At 37.7% G+C, this 18842-nt stretch overlaps 1 protein-coding gene across 5 annotated transcripts in view; it reads right to left on the bottom strand.

Moving 5' to 3' along the window:
• Nucleotides 1-18842, bottom strand: part of LOC478449 (vesicle-associated membrane protein 714-like) — a 77812-nt gene that overhangs the window by 30782 nt on the left and 28188 nt on the right. For 4 of the 5 annotated variants that reach the window (XM_038582308.1, XM_038582307.1, XM_038582310.1 and 1 more), the window contains one exon: nucleotides 11114-11194. In XM_038582308.1, coding sequence (XP_038438236.1) covers nucleotides 11114-11194 — 81 coding nt within the window. Of the gene's footprint in view, nucleotides 1-9209; nucleotides 9685-11113; nucleotides 11195-18842 lie in introns of those variants that run through there. The other variant, XM_038582311.1, reaches the window with a different exon arrangement.

The raw sequence follows: 18842 nt of genomic DNA on the forward strand, positions 1-18842 counted from the left end.
TAATGCAGTTGATTTGTTTGTTGAATGTTCTAATACTACACTTATGTTAGCCATTAAGATTTATATGAATACTTTCCCAAATGCCCAGTTTTTGCTTAATATGTATTGTGTTTTTTAGAACAAGTCTAGATAAATGTGCAAGAACCGTTTTGCACACAGATACTTAATATTTTGTGCTTCCATTAAAAAAAATAAGGACTAAGAAAATCTGTTAATAGAAATGCAGGTAGCTTAGAGATTTTTATTAGGGCTGTGGTGGATCCATAGATACTCAAGTGTTGAGGGAGGATTAAACAGATGTATTCTGTGTTTTTGTATGTGTGTGCTCATTTGAATAAGATTTTATTTCTATATTTTAAAATCTTAGTTTTTGGTTAGCACCTTAAAATATCCCAGACTGGGATTTGAGGGTGTTATTAGGAGTTTTGAGTCATTCTAAGAAAGTGTATCTGGGAGCCTAGTTAATTGATGGGTTTAGGAGTAGAGCAGATGAGTTTTGTTTTTTATTTATTTTACTTGTAAAAATTGATAAACTTTGAGTTGGAAGGATTTAGTATCTGTTACTGGCATTTTAAGGGAATGGATACATCAATTTGGAAAATCTCTTCTAATTATGACTTGAGAATGATAAATGTTTTACCCTGAGTGGTAATTTCAGACCCTGTCTAGCCAACTAATTCCAGCCAAACTGCTGAGGAAAGTTGGCTAGATGAAAACATAAATGAGAAATGGTTTAAATTCTGTACGTAATAGAAGTGACTTTTACAATATTGGTTTCCGTTGTGGAATTGTTAAAAATAAGACCTCCCATCTAGGCAGACATTTTAGTGAGCAAAATTGAGTGCTACTGAAGTAAATTGACTTGGGTGATACATTGGGGGCCGGCAGCGTGTTCGTATACCTGTACAATGCAGTATAGCTGTGCCCATTTCCATATTGTGTATGGCTGCTGTTTGCACTACAGTAGAGTTGAATAGAACTTAACTGGGAGAGCCTAAAACATTGGCCAGTTACAGAAAAAGTTCACAGGCCCCTGATTCTAAGAATGTGTTCAGATTGTTAAATAGCACTATGCTTATTTCATGTAAATATTCCACATCAATACCTTTTTTTTTTTTCACATCAATACCTTTTTAAAAAAGGTTAAAACTGATTAAAACTAGGTTTTAAAAAGTGAGGTTTGCCTACATTGGCTAACACAAAACTGATTGATTTTGATTCTTTGTCAGAATTGGTACCCCATGATTTGGTAGATGTAATTAGAAAACACTAAAGCAGTACTCAGGTTTAATTCTTTGCTCCCAATAATTTAATATTTTAAGTTTGGGGGGGTGATTCATTCCCACTTCTGACTTTTTGTAAAAGTAGCACAGAGTTAAGGAAAAGCAGCTTGCGTTTTATACTATTTGTTTCCATATATTGTGAGTCACATTGAAGTGCTGTTCTCTGATTCAATTTCAGGCATTATGTCTTGATCTAGAAGAGTATGGTTTTTTTTGTTTGTTTGTTTTTTTGTTTTGAGTATGTTTTCGTACCAGGCACTATTGAGTCTCAAACTTACAGAATTGAAAGTTTCTCATTTTATGCTGATAAGTTTAGTAGCTTCATGTTTTCCTTCTATATTCTAACCTGAACAGATAGCCCTTTAGAAGTTGTTGAATAACTGTTGAGTTAGGGCATTGCCATCGTTCTGTGGTTCTGTTTGCCCGTCAGGTTAGATCCTCCACCTGCTGAATTTCAGAGCTCATTTTTGTGCAGCCCATCTTTCTGTTCCTGAGATCTTCTGTCTAAAAAGGTCTGTTCTGTCCTCTTAAGTGGATCACTAGTTTTGCTAGAGAATTCTAGGTTTAGTGAAGAAATTGGATGGCACTTTGGTTCTTGATTGTTCATATGAAGTATTTTTACTCTAAAATTGCTCCAGGTTTTATCTCTGCCAGTGTTCTCAAATTTTATGACGAGATTATTTCATCCATTGTGTTGGGCACTCAGTGGGTCTTGTTATTATGTAAACTTGCTCTTCAATTTTGGGGAATGCTACCGAAATGGTTCTTTGCTCATCTCATTCACCACCACCCCAATCTTATGTTCTCTGGAATTTAAGTTTGAGCCCTGGACATCTATTTTCCATTGCAGTGTGTTCTGAGTGAGTTTTACAACTTAAAATCTTACAGCTTTTTTTTGTTTTGTTTTAATTATCTAATTTCATAAGACCCTCCCCCCTTTTCAACCTGTGTTACAAATAGTAACGTGTTCTTACATGGATGCATTATTATCTTTTCCTCATTTCTGAGGTTAGTAGTAACTTGAAAGGTTTGTTTCCAAGATGCTTTACTTTCCTGTTGGTTGAGCTTCTGTCTTTCATACTGCAAATTTCCCTCAAATGTTGGGTGATCCTTGGCTCTTATTTAGGAGTGGACAGTATAAAGGTGAATGTTGTGAATTGGCTAGGGCTTGTTAACTTTGGGGTTCACTATTGAGTGATCAGAATGTGATTTTATTAGGAACCCCTTGATAATCTCCCCCCTCCCCTTTCTTAAGCTGGTGAGATTCACCAGAAGTCTTTGTCTCCTCTCCTGCCTAAAGGGTAAAAAAACCTAGCTGCCAGTGTTCTAGGATTCCAGTGAGGGAAGGCAGCTGAGGGTTCTGAATAAGTACTTTATTCACTCCATGCCTATTGAGTACAAAGATCACCTTTTCTTACTTCAGGTAATCTCCAATTATCTGCCAGGAATATGGGATTCTTTGTCAGTACAGAGAAACGGTGATGGTGGGTTTAACTGCTTGTCAAACAGACTGAATCAATCATCCTTGTCCTTTTACCTCTGTTTTTAAAGGTACCTGAGCTGTCAATTGCTGAGCCTTTGGCGGGGGGGGGGGGGGGGGGGGGGGGGGGGGGGGGGGGGTTTCTGAGGTACAGTCTGAGCTACTCTCATTGCTAATAGCATATTCAGTTTTCTTGTGTGGAGTCCACTACCATTTGTTGATAAGCTTCGCAGTTTCCAAAATTCCATTGTTGTCTCCCTTCCCATTCTTTGTCGTCCCAGTTTTTAAATGTTGTTCCCCTCCCCTCTTTAAAAAATTGGGTTTTAGTAGGATTTCAGAAGGGACTAAGAATGATGTGGTCTATTTTTTAGCAGGTGTGTGTGTGTGGTTTTTTGTTTTTGCGTGGGGGTGGTTGGTGATAAAGGGGGCAGGTAAATTAAAATGCAGATAGTATTCTAGAACAGTATTTTCCAGAATTTGGCCAACAAAGTAAATTTCAAAAGTAGCTAGTTTATTATAGAACCAATTTCTACTAATGGACAGTGTGAGTTGCTTTGATTTCAATTCCAGTTCTGCAGACTTTTACCACAGCTATCAATCCCACTTCTTTTCAAGTACTGTCTGTACTTTCTTGGTCTACTGTCCTAGTTGAAGTTTTGATACCTTTTGGTTTACTAGATGTGTGTTACCAGGTGAGTTATAATCTATTTGGGGTTTTGGGGTTTGTCTTTTATTCCTTAACTTTTGATGAGTTAAAAGTCTTAAGTTTTGGTGCTACATTACTATTTCCACACTGGGATGGCAGTTGCTTCATTGTTGTGATCAGGTTATAATACATTATATTGAACATCTGTCCAGGTGCCATTCATGCTGAGATAAATTTTGAAAGGTGGCTTCATTAATAACATTAGGATGAGGCAAGTTATTAGGCCTGTGCATTCCATACTTTATGTGCTCTTTTGACTGCTTGGAAAAGTTATTTGAAATTGTTATCTTGTACTTTAAGAAGTACTTTATGTTTAGGGTCTTGAGGTATTGGGAATTTTGAAAACCAGAACTGAAACCACTATCTACCATAGCATTTGTTTTGGTTCTGGAATGCATAATTTTATTTGGGGTCAGATTAACCTGAAATGTCAAAATCTAGGTCCATATAGTAAACTGACACATCTCAGTAAATTTTGGGGGGAGCATTTTACTTAAGGTAACTTTATTAGCATTCTAACATTTAAGTATGACCCCAAACTATTCATAAAAACTGATATTTACTATCGACTAGCTCAGAGTGCATTCTTTATCCCTTCTTCACTGCTGGCCTTTTTAAGAGTCTAGCCTGAAATTTCCACCGCTAAAATGATTCTGGCAACATGAATATCCAGTTGTGCAAATTGAGTCAGCCTGGCTTGTTGATTGCTGTTAGTTGCCTATAATATGATAAATTGGGCATGGGTTGATTCTAATTCTCGCCATTTCAAAGAGGCCTGCAGCCCATTTCTATCAGAATTGTTTGGGGCTGCTCTCTAGGAGCATATATTTTACACACCCCCAAGTGATTTTAGCTACCCTAAAGTTCTACATGTTTTTGCTTTAAGATAGTTATGCTATCTCTTAAGGATTTTTTGTTTTTACTATTATGTCATGTAAAGACAAAGGAGCATGTTCCATTAAACAACAATACTCAAGTATTTTAATCATGAACTCCCAAGTCTAGCTTGAAAAAACAGTTGGAAAGACTTTGCTTCCTAATGAGTGTACAAGATGACAATGAGCAGTAGTTTACCCAGTGGAAAAGGGATGTAGAGACATGGCAAGTTGGTTTTACGATTTTTAAATTCTCTGTAGGTAATGATACACATATTGCCTGCATTTTTGCCTCTTTGGTTTGTCACTGATGTCACTCATCCATTCCATTATGAATTGGTAACTAGCAACTCTGAAATTGACTTGCTATTATCTTGTGGTGGTCTGGTTACATATTGCTCCACTGTCTTTGGTATCTTTAAGATTCTCAAGTAATTCGGCAGTCTCCCCATCTTGAATGGCTGTAGTATAGTAGTCTTAGGTAATGACTGGTATCCAAGGACTATGCAATTTAGGAAGACTGAGCTGTGGGTAACTGCTAAGTGTTAATTTGCCCCAGTAAGTCCTGTAAATTGCGGGGGACAGGAGTGCTTTAAGGGCATGAAAAAAGAACCTTACAAAATTATTTTACTATTAAAAAGGTATTGCTTCATAGGAATTAGATCCTAAGTAAGAGCAAGGTGTTCTTTGTTAATAGCAATCCAAATCAGTTACGTTAGTAGTCATGAGAGGAATTCCTTAAAGTCTTCAGAGAAAGTACAGATAAGCTTTAGAGGAGGACAGTGATAGAAGCTATTGGATTTTTTTTTATTCTGTTTTGATAAGTCACTTGATAGTTTACTGCACAGTTAATTAGTATGCATTTTATTTTGTAATGGGATAGGCTATATTGTATTTGCACTTTAGAATTTGCAAGGTTACATTTCTCGATCTTTTATTTCTCAAATAAAATATTAGAAGAAACTTAAGAGGTCTGTTAATGTCAGTACCCAAAAGCGACATTTAACATGTCATGGAAGTTATGTTTTGAGTAAGTACTCCAGAAAGGGAATGATATGATTGCACTTTTTTTGGTTGTATAGATGGCCTTGGGTTACACAGGGATTAATCACATTTTTAGAAGACACTTGCCAATCTCATTGATGAAATGGAACCCTTTTAAAATAAAAATTGGAAGATGGCTCTTTGATTATTACACTGTAGTTAAGAAATTGGCTAAGGCAATAAAACTTTGAAATGCTCAGTAATTTGTTGTACACTGCTTCTACAATCATTGATATATAAAGCATGCTACTACTAGTCAATTAGTTTTATGTGTTAAGACCTATCAGCATGTCTTTTTTTTTTTTTTTTTTTTTTTTTTAGTACCTGGTTGACTTGATTTTAAACTAACATGATATTCTCTGTATCACTTAACATTTTCAAGACATATTCTCCCTCAACAAATTGTTAGAACCAAGTGTTTCCATTTCTAGAAGCCTTTTTAGAGTCTTCATATTAAGTTTATAGTGGGCTTTAGTGGGGTTTTAATTTGCACTAAGTTTTCTTTCTGGAAGATTACTTATGTTCAAATTATAATGTAGTGCTTTTGTCTTACAATTAAACTCTTACAGCACTCATGCATTTTTTGCACTGTCTTTTTCTTTTCTTTTCTTTCTTTTTTTAAATTTAAGCTTTCCACTATTGGATGAATACCATCAAATAACAGGTCTTATTTTCTTAGTTTAAAAGGTAAGACAACTATGATGTTTAAAATGTCATAAGAGTGTTAAATGATGGGATTCTTTTGAAAATTAGATTGGGCATAATGGTCAAATAATGTTCTAAGTTTGAGGAGTCACTGAATTTAATGGAAGAAAAAAGGGTAATTTCTGGTTTTCTCCAGAATGTTAGGAAGAATAGAGAAAGGATGATTCTATATGGCGATGTTCATTCTCTGGCCTCTACTGGGTTTGCTGTCAAATGTGGTAAGACCACTAAAAGTGTTGGTAGTCCTCTACTATTTATGTGGACTTGTGTATATTTTTCAGAGGATGGCAAATTGGATTAGATGTGTACAGTAGCACTAATGTTAGCCAAGGTACTCATTATCAGTGTAAATTCAGAGGAAGCCTAATATAACATCATTTCACTATTCCATTTCCTGTTTGTGTCCCTTGAGAACTCTGAGAAATATGATTCAGTCCTATTGCTGGCCTGCCAAGAGAGGGGTTGCCATTCTGGCAGATCATGGTTTGGTGAGCAGTTCTGCTTTGCCCCATATGACCTCTGACTATATAACCAGCTTGTGATTTGCCTTTTTTTTTTCCTAAAAATCAGGTCAAATTAAATAATGGGTTTTGTTATTTTAGGTTCAGTGATTCTATAATGAGAATATGAAATTTTGAAACAAGTTTAAAATCCTTTTTCAGATTTTTAAAAATGTGTGGGGCATTCTATATACCAGGCTTAAAAACAATTTCTCGTTAATACGTTCCAGTGGCATAGATTATTTCAAATGAATGTTTCTGAGATCCAACTCTTTGTCATTTACCCTGTGATGTTGGGCAAGTAAAATTTAACTTCTCTAAGCATCAGTTTTCGAACAGAATTCTGTGTTCCTCTTGGATTTTAGATGATAGGCATGTGAAAATGCTTTGGGATTAGTGGTTCTCAACTTGATTGTGAGGTTAAACACTTCAAGGCCCCATCCCAGCTTTAAGTAGAATCTTCAGGAGGTAGAGCCCAGGCATCTGTATTTTTTACGTAAATCTGATGATTGATGGTTGAAGGCTAAAGCTTCATGTTTTATAAACTGTTTAAGAGCTATGGAAGTCATGCATATGAAAAGTGTTTATGCCTATATGTGCTGGGCAGTCGGAATATGAAGAATATAATACGGCCAGGCTCATGTGGAGTAGACATACATAACTGCCCATGATAGGATGAGTGCCCTTTTTAAAGTTTGCCTGGGTACCTGCCAGGACTCCCCTCCTTGCTTTTGTAAATTCTTCTGGGCTTCCCTGGTTATGAACCTTCAGGAGATTTGTTATAAAAGTCCCTTGAATTTGGTAAGTAATCTGAGATGAGCAAAGTGGTCTAAAGCAGTCTGGTTTACAAAATAGCGTGATCCCTTTAGAAGTAAATAAGGTCAAGTAAACATTGTGGGGAAAGGAGGAAGGATATGTAGTTTGGGGATTTAAAATTTAAAGTGTTTGCATGATATCTAAGTGGGTGTATCCAGTAGAGAGTTGGAAAATGGTTAGGAATTCAGAAGAGGTTACTTGCTAGAGAAGACAGTGTCAAAGGAGTGAATTAAAGCACCCCTAAAGTGTGGGAAATGAAGAACTACAGGCTGAGCTCTGCTGCAGGCCATTTGAGGACTGAGTGTACAATTGGACTCCTAAGGCCTAGTCCACCTTCTGTACCCCCACAGGAAGTGGTGTCTTCATTTGTTGATCTTTTCCTCTTACTGGCCCAGTGGAATCAGGCAAGTGACACTGCTTATCTTTCAGTTTTCTCATCTCTAAAATAGAAATAGTAGTCCCTACCTCAGAATTGTATTAAATAATCTACTGGCACATAGTAACTTCAATCACATAACTTACTGTTGACTGCCTTTACTTATGGAGATAAATTCAATTTCTAGTAAGATCCAATTACTATCACACTTAAAACCCATGAAATAATCTTCAGTGACTGGAGCTGGTGTTGATCATTATCTTTCTTGAATTTATTCTCTGCCAGGCAATGTACACTTAAGTAGATGTTGCAATGTGTTTATGATTTTTATAGGTCTTGCCTCCTCGACTGGAATGTAAACTTTCATTGGGATTAGATCCATTTCTTATACTTCTATATATAGCCACTAATTTCTCAAACAGTTGTCTCTATCAATGTGTAACAAAATAAATCGTAATGTTAGGACTGTTTGAGTGCAGAGTAGGAGCTGAATAATATTTGAATGCAGAAATGAATGAAAAGTCTAAGGTTGCCTTAATATTTGTTTCTTTCTACTTAGGTATTATCTGACAAATGTAGTACAAATAGGTAAACACTCCTTATTAATAAACAAGTGCTTTTTTCTTAACCCTTAAGCTCTAAGACTGCCTAGGAACATAGGCATTATATGAGACTTCCTGCCTGGAACCAGGGTGATAGCCTGTGCTTTACTTAAGTACTGCAAGTGGAGAGGAGCTTGTATAAGTTTTTCATTTTTAGTTTCCTGGGTGTTGGCACCCTAATATATAAAATTGGGGAGAAGGAAGATTAGGTGATCTTTAAGTTCATGACTTCTAGCAATATTTATACTAGTACTTAGGACAATCAAGAAACACATATTTTAAAGACTTCATTTTTTCGAGAGAGTACACCCAAGCAGAGTGAGAGAAAGAAGCAGGCTCCTCATTGAGCAGGGAGCCCAACTCGGGGCTTGATCCCAGGATCCCGAGATCATGACCTGGGCCGAAGGCAGATGGCTTAAATGACTGAGCCACCCAGCTGCCCCGCAGATATTTTATACATAATTATAAATTATAGAAATGTTAGGAGATACATTATATAGGCCTCAAAAATTAATAGAAAAATCCATGACAATTCCTTTTCTCTCAATACTCCCTCTTCAAATTCCTGTCTCTCCCCACCCTCCCCAGAACAATCTACTAACCTACTAAAAGCAAAAATATTCATGTGTCTTACCTGGCCTGCAATTAACTTATGGGATCAGGTGATATACTTTGAGTTAAGAATACAGGTTTCTTTTTTTTTATTATTTTAAAGATTTTATTTATTCATAGAGACAGAGAGACACAGGCAGAGACACAGGCAGAGGGAGAAGCAGGCATCATATAGAGAGCCTGACGTGGGACTTGATCCAGGGTCTCCAGGATCACGCCCTGGGCTGCAGGCGGCGCTAAACTGCTGCGCCACCAGGGCTGCCCAGGATACAGGTTTCATATATACTACAGCCAATATTTGAATTAGTGAATATGTTTCCTAGCTGTGTGACCCTGAACATGTCATTTAACGTGGTATTTTCTCATCTACAAAATAAAGATAATATGAACAAACATCCACGTAGGACTAATGTGCTAGCCATTGTTCCATGTGCTTTAACATTATACTTAATAGTTTTTACCTCTTTATGTCATTGTAAGATTAATGAGACACTCCTCACCCAAAGCAGTTAATACCTTATATCAGAGTATATATTCAATATATCACCTATTTTTTTCTGGATATAAATTACAGAAACTCCAAAGTTTCTAACACTTCAAATCTTTAAAAAAGTATTTGGTGAATTGAAAGGTGATATTGTGCTGGAGAAACAAGAAGCTTGGTGCCTAATTAAAATGTTGATACCTAAAAAAATAAATAAATAAAATGTTGATACTTGATCATTATCAGAATTAAAATGTGTTCTCTAGCAGACAGGAACCCTTGTTCTTTTATTCTTCCCCATGGATCACTAAATGACCACTAAATTATTTTAATTTTAATTTTTTAAAAAAGATTTGATTTGAGAGAAGAGTGTGAGGGTTGTGGAGGGGGAGAAGCCCACTCCCTGCTTGAGCAGGGAGCCCAGAGGGGCTGGATCCTAGGACCCCAAGATCATCACCTGAGCCAACGGCAGATGCTAAATTGATGCCACCCAGGCACCCTGCTAAATGACTTTTAAAACTGACTTTAGACCTCAAGTTCCTACTTAGGAAATAGAACTTGGGAAACCTTGTTACCAACTGCAAAGTGAAGTTGGATACTTAGTTATTAGAATTCTTAGCGATTTGAGGTTATTGGATTAAATATCATGTGAAAAAAAAAACAGGGAGGCAAAAGAGGACCTGTGATTTATTAGAGAAATAATATAGCTTCCTAATTTAAAAATTTTTACCCGGGATCCCTGGGTGGCGCAGCGGTTTGGCGCCTGCCTTTGGCCCAGGGCGCGATCCTGGAGACCCAGGATCGAATCCCACATCAGGCTCCCGATGCATGGAGCCTGCTTCTCCCTCTGCCTGTGTCTCTGCCTCTCTCTCTCTCTCTGTGACTATCATAAATAAATAAAAATTAAAAAAAAAAATTTTTACCCAAAGAAATGGCTAGTATAAAACAATGGCTTGAATTGTCATTTCAAATTAAAGAATATGTAGAAGAGGTAAATGTCTATTTCTGGATTGTGTACTTATGTTAAGACTCCTAAGGGAATTATAAGATCACAGTCATTTTTCTTCTGAGTAAGGAGTAAGATAATAGAGATTTAATTAATGCCACAAATGCAACTGTTTTTTCCTATTAAATAAGAGTTAACACTTAAATAACATTTACTATATGGTAGATATAATTCTATGTGGTATTATTATTAGCTCCATTTTACACATAAGGAACGGGCGCAGGTTAAATTACTTGTCCAAAGTCACCTAGATGGTATGTGGCTGAGTGGAGAGTTAAACTTCAGTGGTCTCATTCCCCCGTTTGTGTTCTTAATCTTAACAAAGGGAAAGGAGGCTGGGGGAGTAGCTAGTGCAGTGGGGGGAAAAAAAAAACAAACGGAATTACAGAAATGGAAGAGGTACAAGGGCAAGAGTCAATAAGGCACACTGAAGGGACAAGGAAAAACTTGCAACCCCCTTCTGTTCCAGGCTTCCACCAGAGAATGCCTTCATAATTGTTGGTTGTGGAACTCTATGTTTACATATAACCATTTATTGGTAACTGCTGGGCATGGTGAGAGAAAGGGTCAGGTTGGTATTACATTTGTACTTAAAAGAATGATGATGATTGAAAGGAGAATTACCACAGTGATGATTATGATCTTTTTGAAGTGTTTCCACCATATCCTCCTAAGAATCTTTCTTGGTTTTTGAGATTCTTTGGCCTGAAATAAATATACACACAAATTTAATGTTTTCTTTCTGTACCTGGATTAATGAGCACACTCCCAATACTTCTTGGAACTGTCTAAAAGAACAGATTTAGCTTGGTTTTGACCAAATAAGTCTGAACAGCTTTTATAATATGATGCACCAAGATTCCAGGTGCCTTCCTTATTATATTCAACTGTACTTTTATTAGCTTTATTAACTCCCATGTTAATTGAAGAGTAACTTGACCAAGTTAACTCTTTGAGCTGCAGTTTCCTCGTCTTCAATTTATGATTTTATTTAACTGCCACTATCCCTTACAACCCTATTTAAAATAGCTATCGCTTGCCACCCCCCCCCCCCCCCGCCCCACCATGGGGAGCCTGGGTAGCTCAGTTGGTTAATTGGCCAACTCTTGATTTCAGCTCAAGTTATGATCTCAGGGTCATGAGATGGAGCCCCATGTTGGGCTCTGTACTCAGGTCAAAGTCTTCTTGAGATTTTTCCTCTACTCCTTCTTGCTCACACTCTCTCTCAATAAATAAATAAATAAATAAATTGCTCCCCTCCAGGATGCCTGGGTGGGTCAGTGGTTGAGCATCTGCCTTTGGCTCAGGTCATGATCCTGGGGTCCTTGGGATCAAGTCTCACATCAGGCTCCCTGCATGGAGCCTGCTTCTCCCTCTGCCTATGTCTTTGCCTCTCCCTCTTGTCTCTCATGAATAAATAAACCTTAAAAGAAAATGCTACCCCTCATCTCCATCCTAGAAAATATTCCCCTTCAATACGTTATCTTTCTCTAAAGTACTTATCTAGCATTATGTAATTTAAAAAATTTTTATTTTTTTTAAGAAAGGGAAAGAGAATTTTAAATGGGCTTTGCTCTCAGCAATGGAACCTGACACAGGGCTTGATCATGACCTGAACTGAAATCAAGAAACGGATGCCTGACTGAGTCACCCAGGTGCCCCACGTTATGTAAATTTTACTTAATGATTGTCGAGAATGGAGGCTCCATGAAGGCAGGGATTTTGGTATGTTTCACTCACTGCTGTATTGGCAACAGTGCATAACATACACCATTCTATTTTTCTTTAGCACCTGTATATTGATAGTGAGAAATGTGGTATTCTAACTGCGAAATCTTTTTTTTTTCCTCTCTGAAAACATTTTTTTAAAGCTTTTATTTATTCATGAGAGAGTGAGACAGAGAGAGAGAGAGACAGAGACATAGGCAGAAGAAGAAGCAGGCTCCATGCAGGACTCCGGGATCATGCCCTGAGGCAAAGGCAGAGGCTCAATCGCTAAGCCACCCAGGCTACCCGCTGAAAACATTTAAAATCTTTCTTCCTTTTTGATGTTCTTTAATTTCAGGATTACGTCTCCTGCTATGGTCCTTGTTTTGTTCATTCAATGTGGGAACTCATGCTACGTAGTTCTAGGAATTTTTCTTGTATTACTCTGATTTTCTCTCCTTTGATTGCCTTTTTTTTTTTTTTCCCTGAAACTCCCATTATTCATATATTGGATCTCTTAGACTGATTCACTGTCTTCCTTATCTTTCCTCTCTCTTTTTGCTCTCCTTTCTGAGAGAGTATCTCTACTTTATATTACAATAATTCTATTGAATTTTAAATTTTTACTGTTTTAATTTCCAAAAGATCTCTTTTGTTCTATGAATAAGCTTGCATATAGCTTTTTATTATTGTTTCAGAATGTCTTCTGAAGACAGAGGTTGGGGGAGTGGTCACCATATCAAAATCTAGATATTCAGGGTAAGATTTTTCACTTAAAAAAAAAGATTTTTCACTTAATCCATCTAATTTTAATATTGTTGATCACTCTGGCCTCAATTGCACATGGTGTCTGAGTTTAGAGCCTCTTTGGTCTATTGTTTTTAGATAATAACATCTTTTGTCAGGGTTAAGGAGAGGAAGCAATGTGGCTGTAAAAAGTAGGAAAAGGGCTCTAAAGGTAACTTGTTCCTTTGAAAGACTTTGTACCTAGGCTCTTGTTTCTAGACTTATATTGCATGTCTACTTTTACAAGTACCATGTATCTCCAATTTCTGGTCCTTTCCAAGGTTCTATGGCCTGGATCACATTGCATCTTAGTATCTTCTGCAAATGTGTTTTGAGTTTTTTGCTCTACTAAGGCTAACAAGTACTCATAATCCATTTTCTAGCTTCCAAAATTGTTGACATTTCTTACCTGTTGTCTTGTGTGTGTGTGTGTGTGTGTGTGTGTGTGTGTTTAGATGTATTTATTTTATTTTAGAGAGAGAGAGGGAGAGTGTGAATGGGGTCAGGGGCAAAGGGAGGGAGAGACAGACAAAGGGGAAAAGAATCCCAAGTAGGCTTCCTATAGAGTGTGGAGCCTCAATCCCACTGCCCTGACACCATGACCTGAGCCTAAATCAAGAGTCAGAATCTTAAACAACTGAACAACCCAGGTGCCTCTCTCTTGTTTTTTGTCCTAGTGATTTATACATTAAAATCCCTAATTGCTTAACTTATCATTTTATTGGAGTTATGAGAGTATACCAGGATAAATGTACCTGCTTAATCTGCCAAATTAAAATCCATGACCCCGGGATCCCTGGGTGGCGCAGCGGTTTAGCGCCTGCCTTTGGCCCAGGGCGCGATCCTGGAGACCCAGGATCGAATCCCACGTCGGCCTCCCGGTGCATGGAGCCTGCTTCTCCCTCTGCCTATGTCTCTGCCTCTCTCTCTCTCTGTGTGACTATCATAAATAAAAATTTAAAAAAATTAAAAAAAATAAAATAAAATCCATGACCCCTATTTACCTGTAGGCTGACTGAAAAGCTTGTTGACTTAGTTTTTGATAAGCCAAAGTTTTTGATAAGCCAAATCGGCTTCCTAAAAACATTCAGTAGAGTCTCTTACATAGGGACCAAGGGAAAAGAGAGAAAACTAATTTCATTAGGCAAAATATGGAGGTTTAATGAGAATGATTATGTGCTATCTGTGTGAGAAAAACTGTAAAATACTTCAGTCAAATGTATTTTATGGAGTTGCTTCTCTTCAACTGTCTTCAAAGAGGAAATAATTTTTCTTCATGTAATCATGTATGCATAAAAGAGATTTGTTTGGAAGGTAAGGCAGTAAAGTGAAATAAAACTTCAAAATTTTTTGCCATATTTTTGTAGGATTTTTTATTTTTATTTTTTTTAAAGTTTTTTTTTTAAAGATTTTATTTATTCATGAGACACAGAGAGGCAGAGATATAGGCAGAGAGAGAAGCAGGCTCCCTATGGGGAGCCTGATGCAGAACTCGATCCCAGGACCCTGGGATCACGACCTGAGCCAAAGACAGATGCTCAACCACTGAGCCACCCAGGTGGCCCATTTTTGTGGGATTTAGATGTTGCCACTTTTGCCATAAGAAAGACATATAATCTAATGAAAAGTTAATAAATCTAGCAATATGGTGGATTAAGTAACCCCATTACCCTCCTGCCACTATTACTACTCAGAAGTGCTAGAGAAAATATATAAGCAAACTTACATTCATGGCTGAATTTGGAAGAAAGTAAGAGTAAGGCCCGGTGCAGGAACCTAGAAAAGCCGTGAAAAACTGCAGTGCAGCTTCTCTGGATTTGGGAGGGTGAGGATGTTGGCTTCTGTCATCTAAGGGCTTGGGGTTTCTTTCACTGCTCATAGGCATAGCAGGCTAAGCTTTGGGCTTAGATGAGGAGATGAATGGTACTATATTGGATTTTCATCCTTCCTGCTAACTAAGCTCAAAACTGGAGTCTTCCTTAACTATCTCTTACCATACATTCAGTCTGTCAGCAACTCCAATTTGCTCCACCTTCAGAGTATATCTAGAATCCAACCACTTCTCACCACTTGTCAGTATTCATTTAATGTTTTCTACAACTTTCTCTGCTCTTTAATTTTTTGCTGAAACTTGGACTTTCCCTGTGAGATAAATTTCCAACTACCTAAAATAATTCCTTTAGAATTTCCTTTAGTGCAGATGTGATAAAGACAGCCAACCATCCACTGAAGACTTGAGTTCCCTTCCATAATGTAGAATTGTTGCTGGCAAGAGACTCTTCAATCACAGACCCATTTTTCAGGCTCCTCACCCCACCCTATGCTGTGTCCCTCTCTGCCTCTTGCACTTATGCAAAGCTGTAAGACTAATTCTTACCCCAATAGGTTGTGAGTAGAAGTGATGGGTGTCACTTTGGGGCTAAAGTGGCTATATGCAAATGTGCTTCCTCCACTCCCTGTTTAACCAACTGCCACCTGAAACTGAAAGACTCTGAGGCCCAAGGCAATGGGAGAGTCACAAAATGGAAAAAGCTTGGGTTCCTGGATTACCATGTGAAAGTACGCCCACTGAAAACCTGTCTTAGATTCTACTTATATAACCAGAAATAAACCTCTGTTTAATTAAAAAATACTGAAAACTTGAGGTATGTTGGTACAGCTAGTGTTTCTCTAATTTTGCAATTGATAGTAGGATGAGATGTTTTCACAAGAATCTAAAATGTGGCATTGGCTTAACTGTCAGGGTAGGTAAGTGAACAAACTGCTATTAAAGCCTGGAAAGAGGGATCCCTGGGTGGCGCAGCTGTTTGGCGCCTGCCTTTGGCCCAGGGCGTGATCCTGGAGATCCGGGATCGAATCCCACATCGGGCTCCCGGTGCATGGAGCCTGCTTCTTCCTCTGCCTGTGTCTCTGCCTCACTCTCTCTCTCTCGGTGACTATCATAAATAAATAAAAAATTAAAAAAAAAAATAAAGCCTGGAAAGATAAAGAACTGTGCTCTCCAGAGTAAAATATTTGATGGTTTTATTATCACCTGTGACAACTTGGAAGGTATACAAATTGTCTATTGCATCTCCCTTTGGAAGAAAATGTTGGAAAATAGAATGGTAGTGGTATGAGTTCTTGTTGCTGGCTGTATTTATCAAGGTACCAAATGGCTGGTTTGCAAGAAGAAATGAAAAAGAAATAAAGAGGGTGCAGAAATGTGAAACACTGAAAGATTGGGTAAGCTGATGTTTTTTTTGGTCCAAACAATAGGAAATAAGATTGAAAAGCTCTTTAATAGGGATGCCTGGGTGGCTCAGGTAGTGATTATGGGATTCGGGATGGAGTCCCACATTGGGCTCCTGTGAAGGGCCTGCTTCTCCCTCTGCCTGTGTCTCTGTCTCTCTCTCTCTGTCTCTCTGTGTCTCTCATGATTAAATAAATAAATATTTTTTTTATAAAATAAAAGCTCTTTAATAACTAATTTCCATTCAGATTCTGCCCTTCCTCAATAACAAAAAACCCCCAAACCTATTAAAAAATGGGCAAAGGACTTGAATAGACTTTCTCCAAAAAAAGATCTACAAATGGCCCATAAGCATGTGAAAAGATGTTCAACATCATTAATCACTGAGGAAATGCAAATTAAAATGAGATGCTAATTAAAAAAGAAAATGAGATGCTGGCTCATACCCAATAGGATGAGTATAATTTAAAAAAGATAGGAAAATAACAAGTGTTGGAGAAGATGTGGAAAAATCGGAACCCTCTTACACTACTCGTGGGTATTTGTGGCTACCCTCTTATGTTACTGGGTTCAGTCGCTACAGAAAATAGTTTGGAAACTACATCAAAAAGTTAAACACAGAATTACCATGTGACAGTAATTCCATTCCTATGTATACACACAAAGGAATTGAAAACAAATATTCAAACAAAAGTTTGTACTTTTGTTTGTTTTTTTAAATAAATTATTTATTTATGATAGTCACACAGAGAGAGAGAGAGAGAGAGAGAGAGAGGGGGGCAGAGACACAGGCAGAGGGAGAAGCAGGCTCCATGCAGGGAGCCCGACGTGGGATTCAATCTCGGGTCTCCAGGATCGCACCCTGGGCCAAAGGCAGGCACCAAACCGCTGCACCACCCAGGGATTCCTGTACTTTTGTTTGAATGTTCAGGATAGCATTACTCACAATAGCCAAAAGATAGAAACCCAAACATCCACCAACTGATGATGAATGATAAAGAAATAGAGGTATATCCATATAATGGGGTATTATTCAGCCACAAAAAAGAATGAATTACTGATGCATGTTATAACATGGATGAACTTTGAAAACGTCATGCTAAGTAAAAGAAGCCAAACATAAAAGATAATAGATTGTGTGATTCCATTTATATGAGATAGCCAGAATAAGTAAATCCATGAAACAAGGCAAATTAGTGGTTCCTAGGGGCTGCGGAATAATTGATTATGGGAATGAGGCTTTCATTTTGGGGGACAAGAATGTTTTGGAACTAATAAGGTGTTGGGTATACAATATTTGAATGTACTAAACACCACTGAATTGTATACTTTAAAATGTCAGTTTTACCTCAATGAGGAAAAAAAGAAAGAAAAAAAAAAAAAAGAAAAAGAAAAAAAGATTCTGCCCTGCAATAGAGATCAGATTAAGGGTATAATAAGCTTCCTATTCAATTCTAATGGCCTCAAGGTAGTTTTCCCTTAAATTGAGAGGGAGGCATGAGGGCAAGGAAGGAAAGAAATAGCCAGGCTTCAGAATTTTGTCCAGAAAAGAACTTTACATGTGGCTACAGGCACTTGGAAAGGACTCAGAGCAAAAAAGATTAGAAATCAACTAAGTTTTGAACAGAATTATAAGTAAACCAAAATCTGGTCCTTTGAAAAGACTAAAAAAAAAAACCTTGATTAAAAAATTAAGAGTTTAAGAATGAGAAAATGAAACCAACTATAGGCACAAGATAGACTATAAAAATTATATAAGAATACAACCTCACATGGCATAGAGCATATATATTTTTTAAGATTTTTATTTATTTATTCATGACAGACAGAAAGAGGCAGAGACACAGGCAGAGGGAGAAGCAGGCTCCATGCAGGGAGCCCGATGTGGGACTCGATCCCGGGTCTCCAGGATCAGGCCCTGGGCTGAAGGTGGCGCTAAACAAGAGCCACCAGGGCTGTCCGACTATACATTTTTTTTTTTAAGATTTTTGTTTAAATTTATGTATTCATAGAGAGACAGAGACACAGGCAGAGGGAGAAGCAGGCTCCACACAGGGAGCCTGACGTGGGACTCGATCCCGGGACCCCAGGATCACACCCTGGGCCAAAGGCAGGCACTAAACCGCTGAGCCACCCAGGGATCCCCTCCAGATGTTTTAAAGATCTATGTTTAAGCAGCAAAATTTAAAACTTTTGGGAAACAGTATAAATATCTTCATAGCCTGGGGAAAGGAAGGAAGGAGTTCTTTTTTTTTAAACATATTTTTATTCTCTTATTCATTATCTATTCAAATATTTGGCAACTGTTTGTCTTTTTTTTTTTTTTAAGAGAGAGTGCTTGCACGCAGAGTTGGGTGGAGGGGCAAAGGGAGAGGGATAAAGAATCTTTTTTTTTTTTTTTTTGAGAGGGAGAAAGAATCTTAAACAGGCTCCAAACCCACTGTGGAGCCTGCCATGAGGTACGATTTTACAATCCTGAGATCATGACCTCAGCTGAAATCAAGAGTTGGATGCTTAACTGACAGAGCCACCCAGGCAACCCCTATTATTTAAACTAAAAGGTAGACATATGGCTTAAAAATCCTACCAACAAAGGGTACCCGGCTGGCTCAGCCAGAAGAGCATGCA

The sequence above is a fragment of the Canis lupus genome, chromosome 32, assembly GCF_011100685.1.
Source record: "Canis lupus familiaris isolate Mischka breed German Shepherd chromosome 32, alternate assembly UU_Cfam_GSD_1.0, whole genome shotgun sequence".
Taxonomy (NCBI): Eukaryota; Metazoa; Chordata; class Mammalia; order Carnivora; family Canidae; genus Canis; species Canis lupus.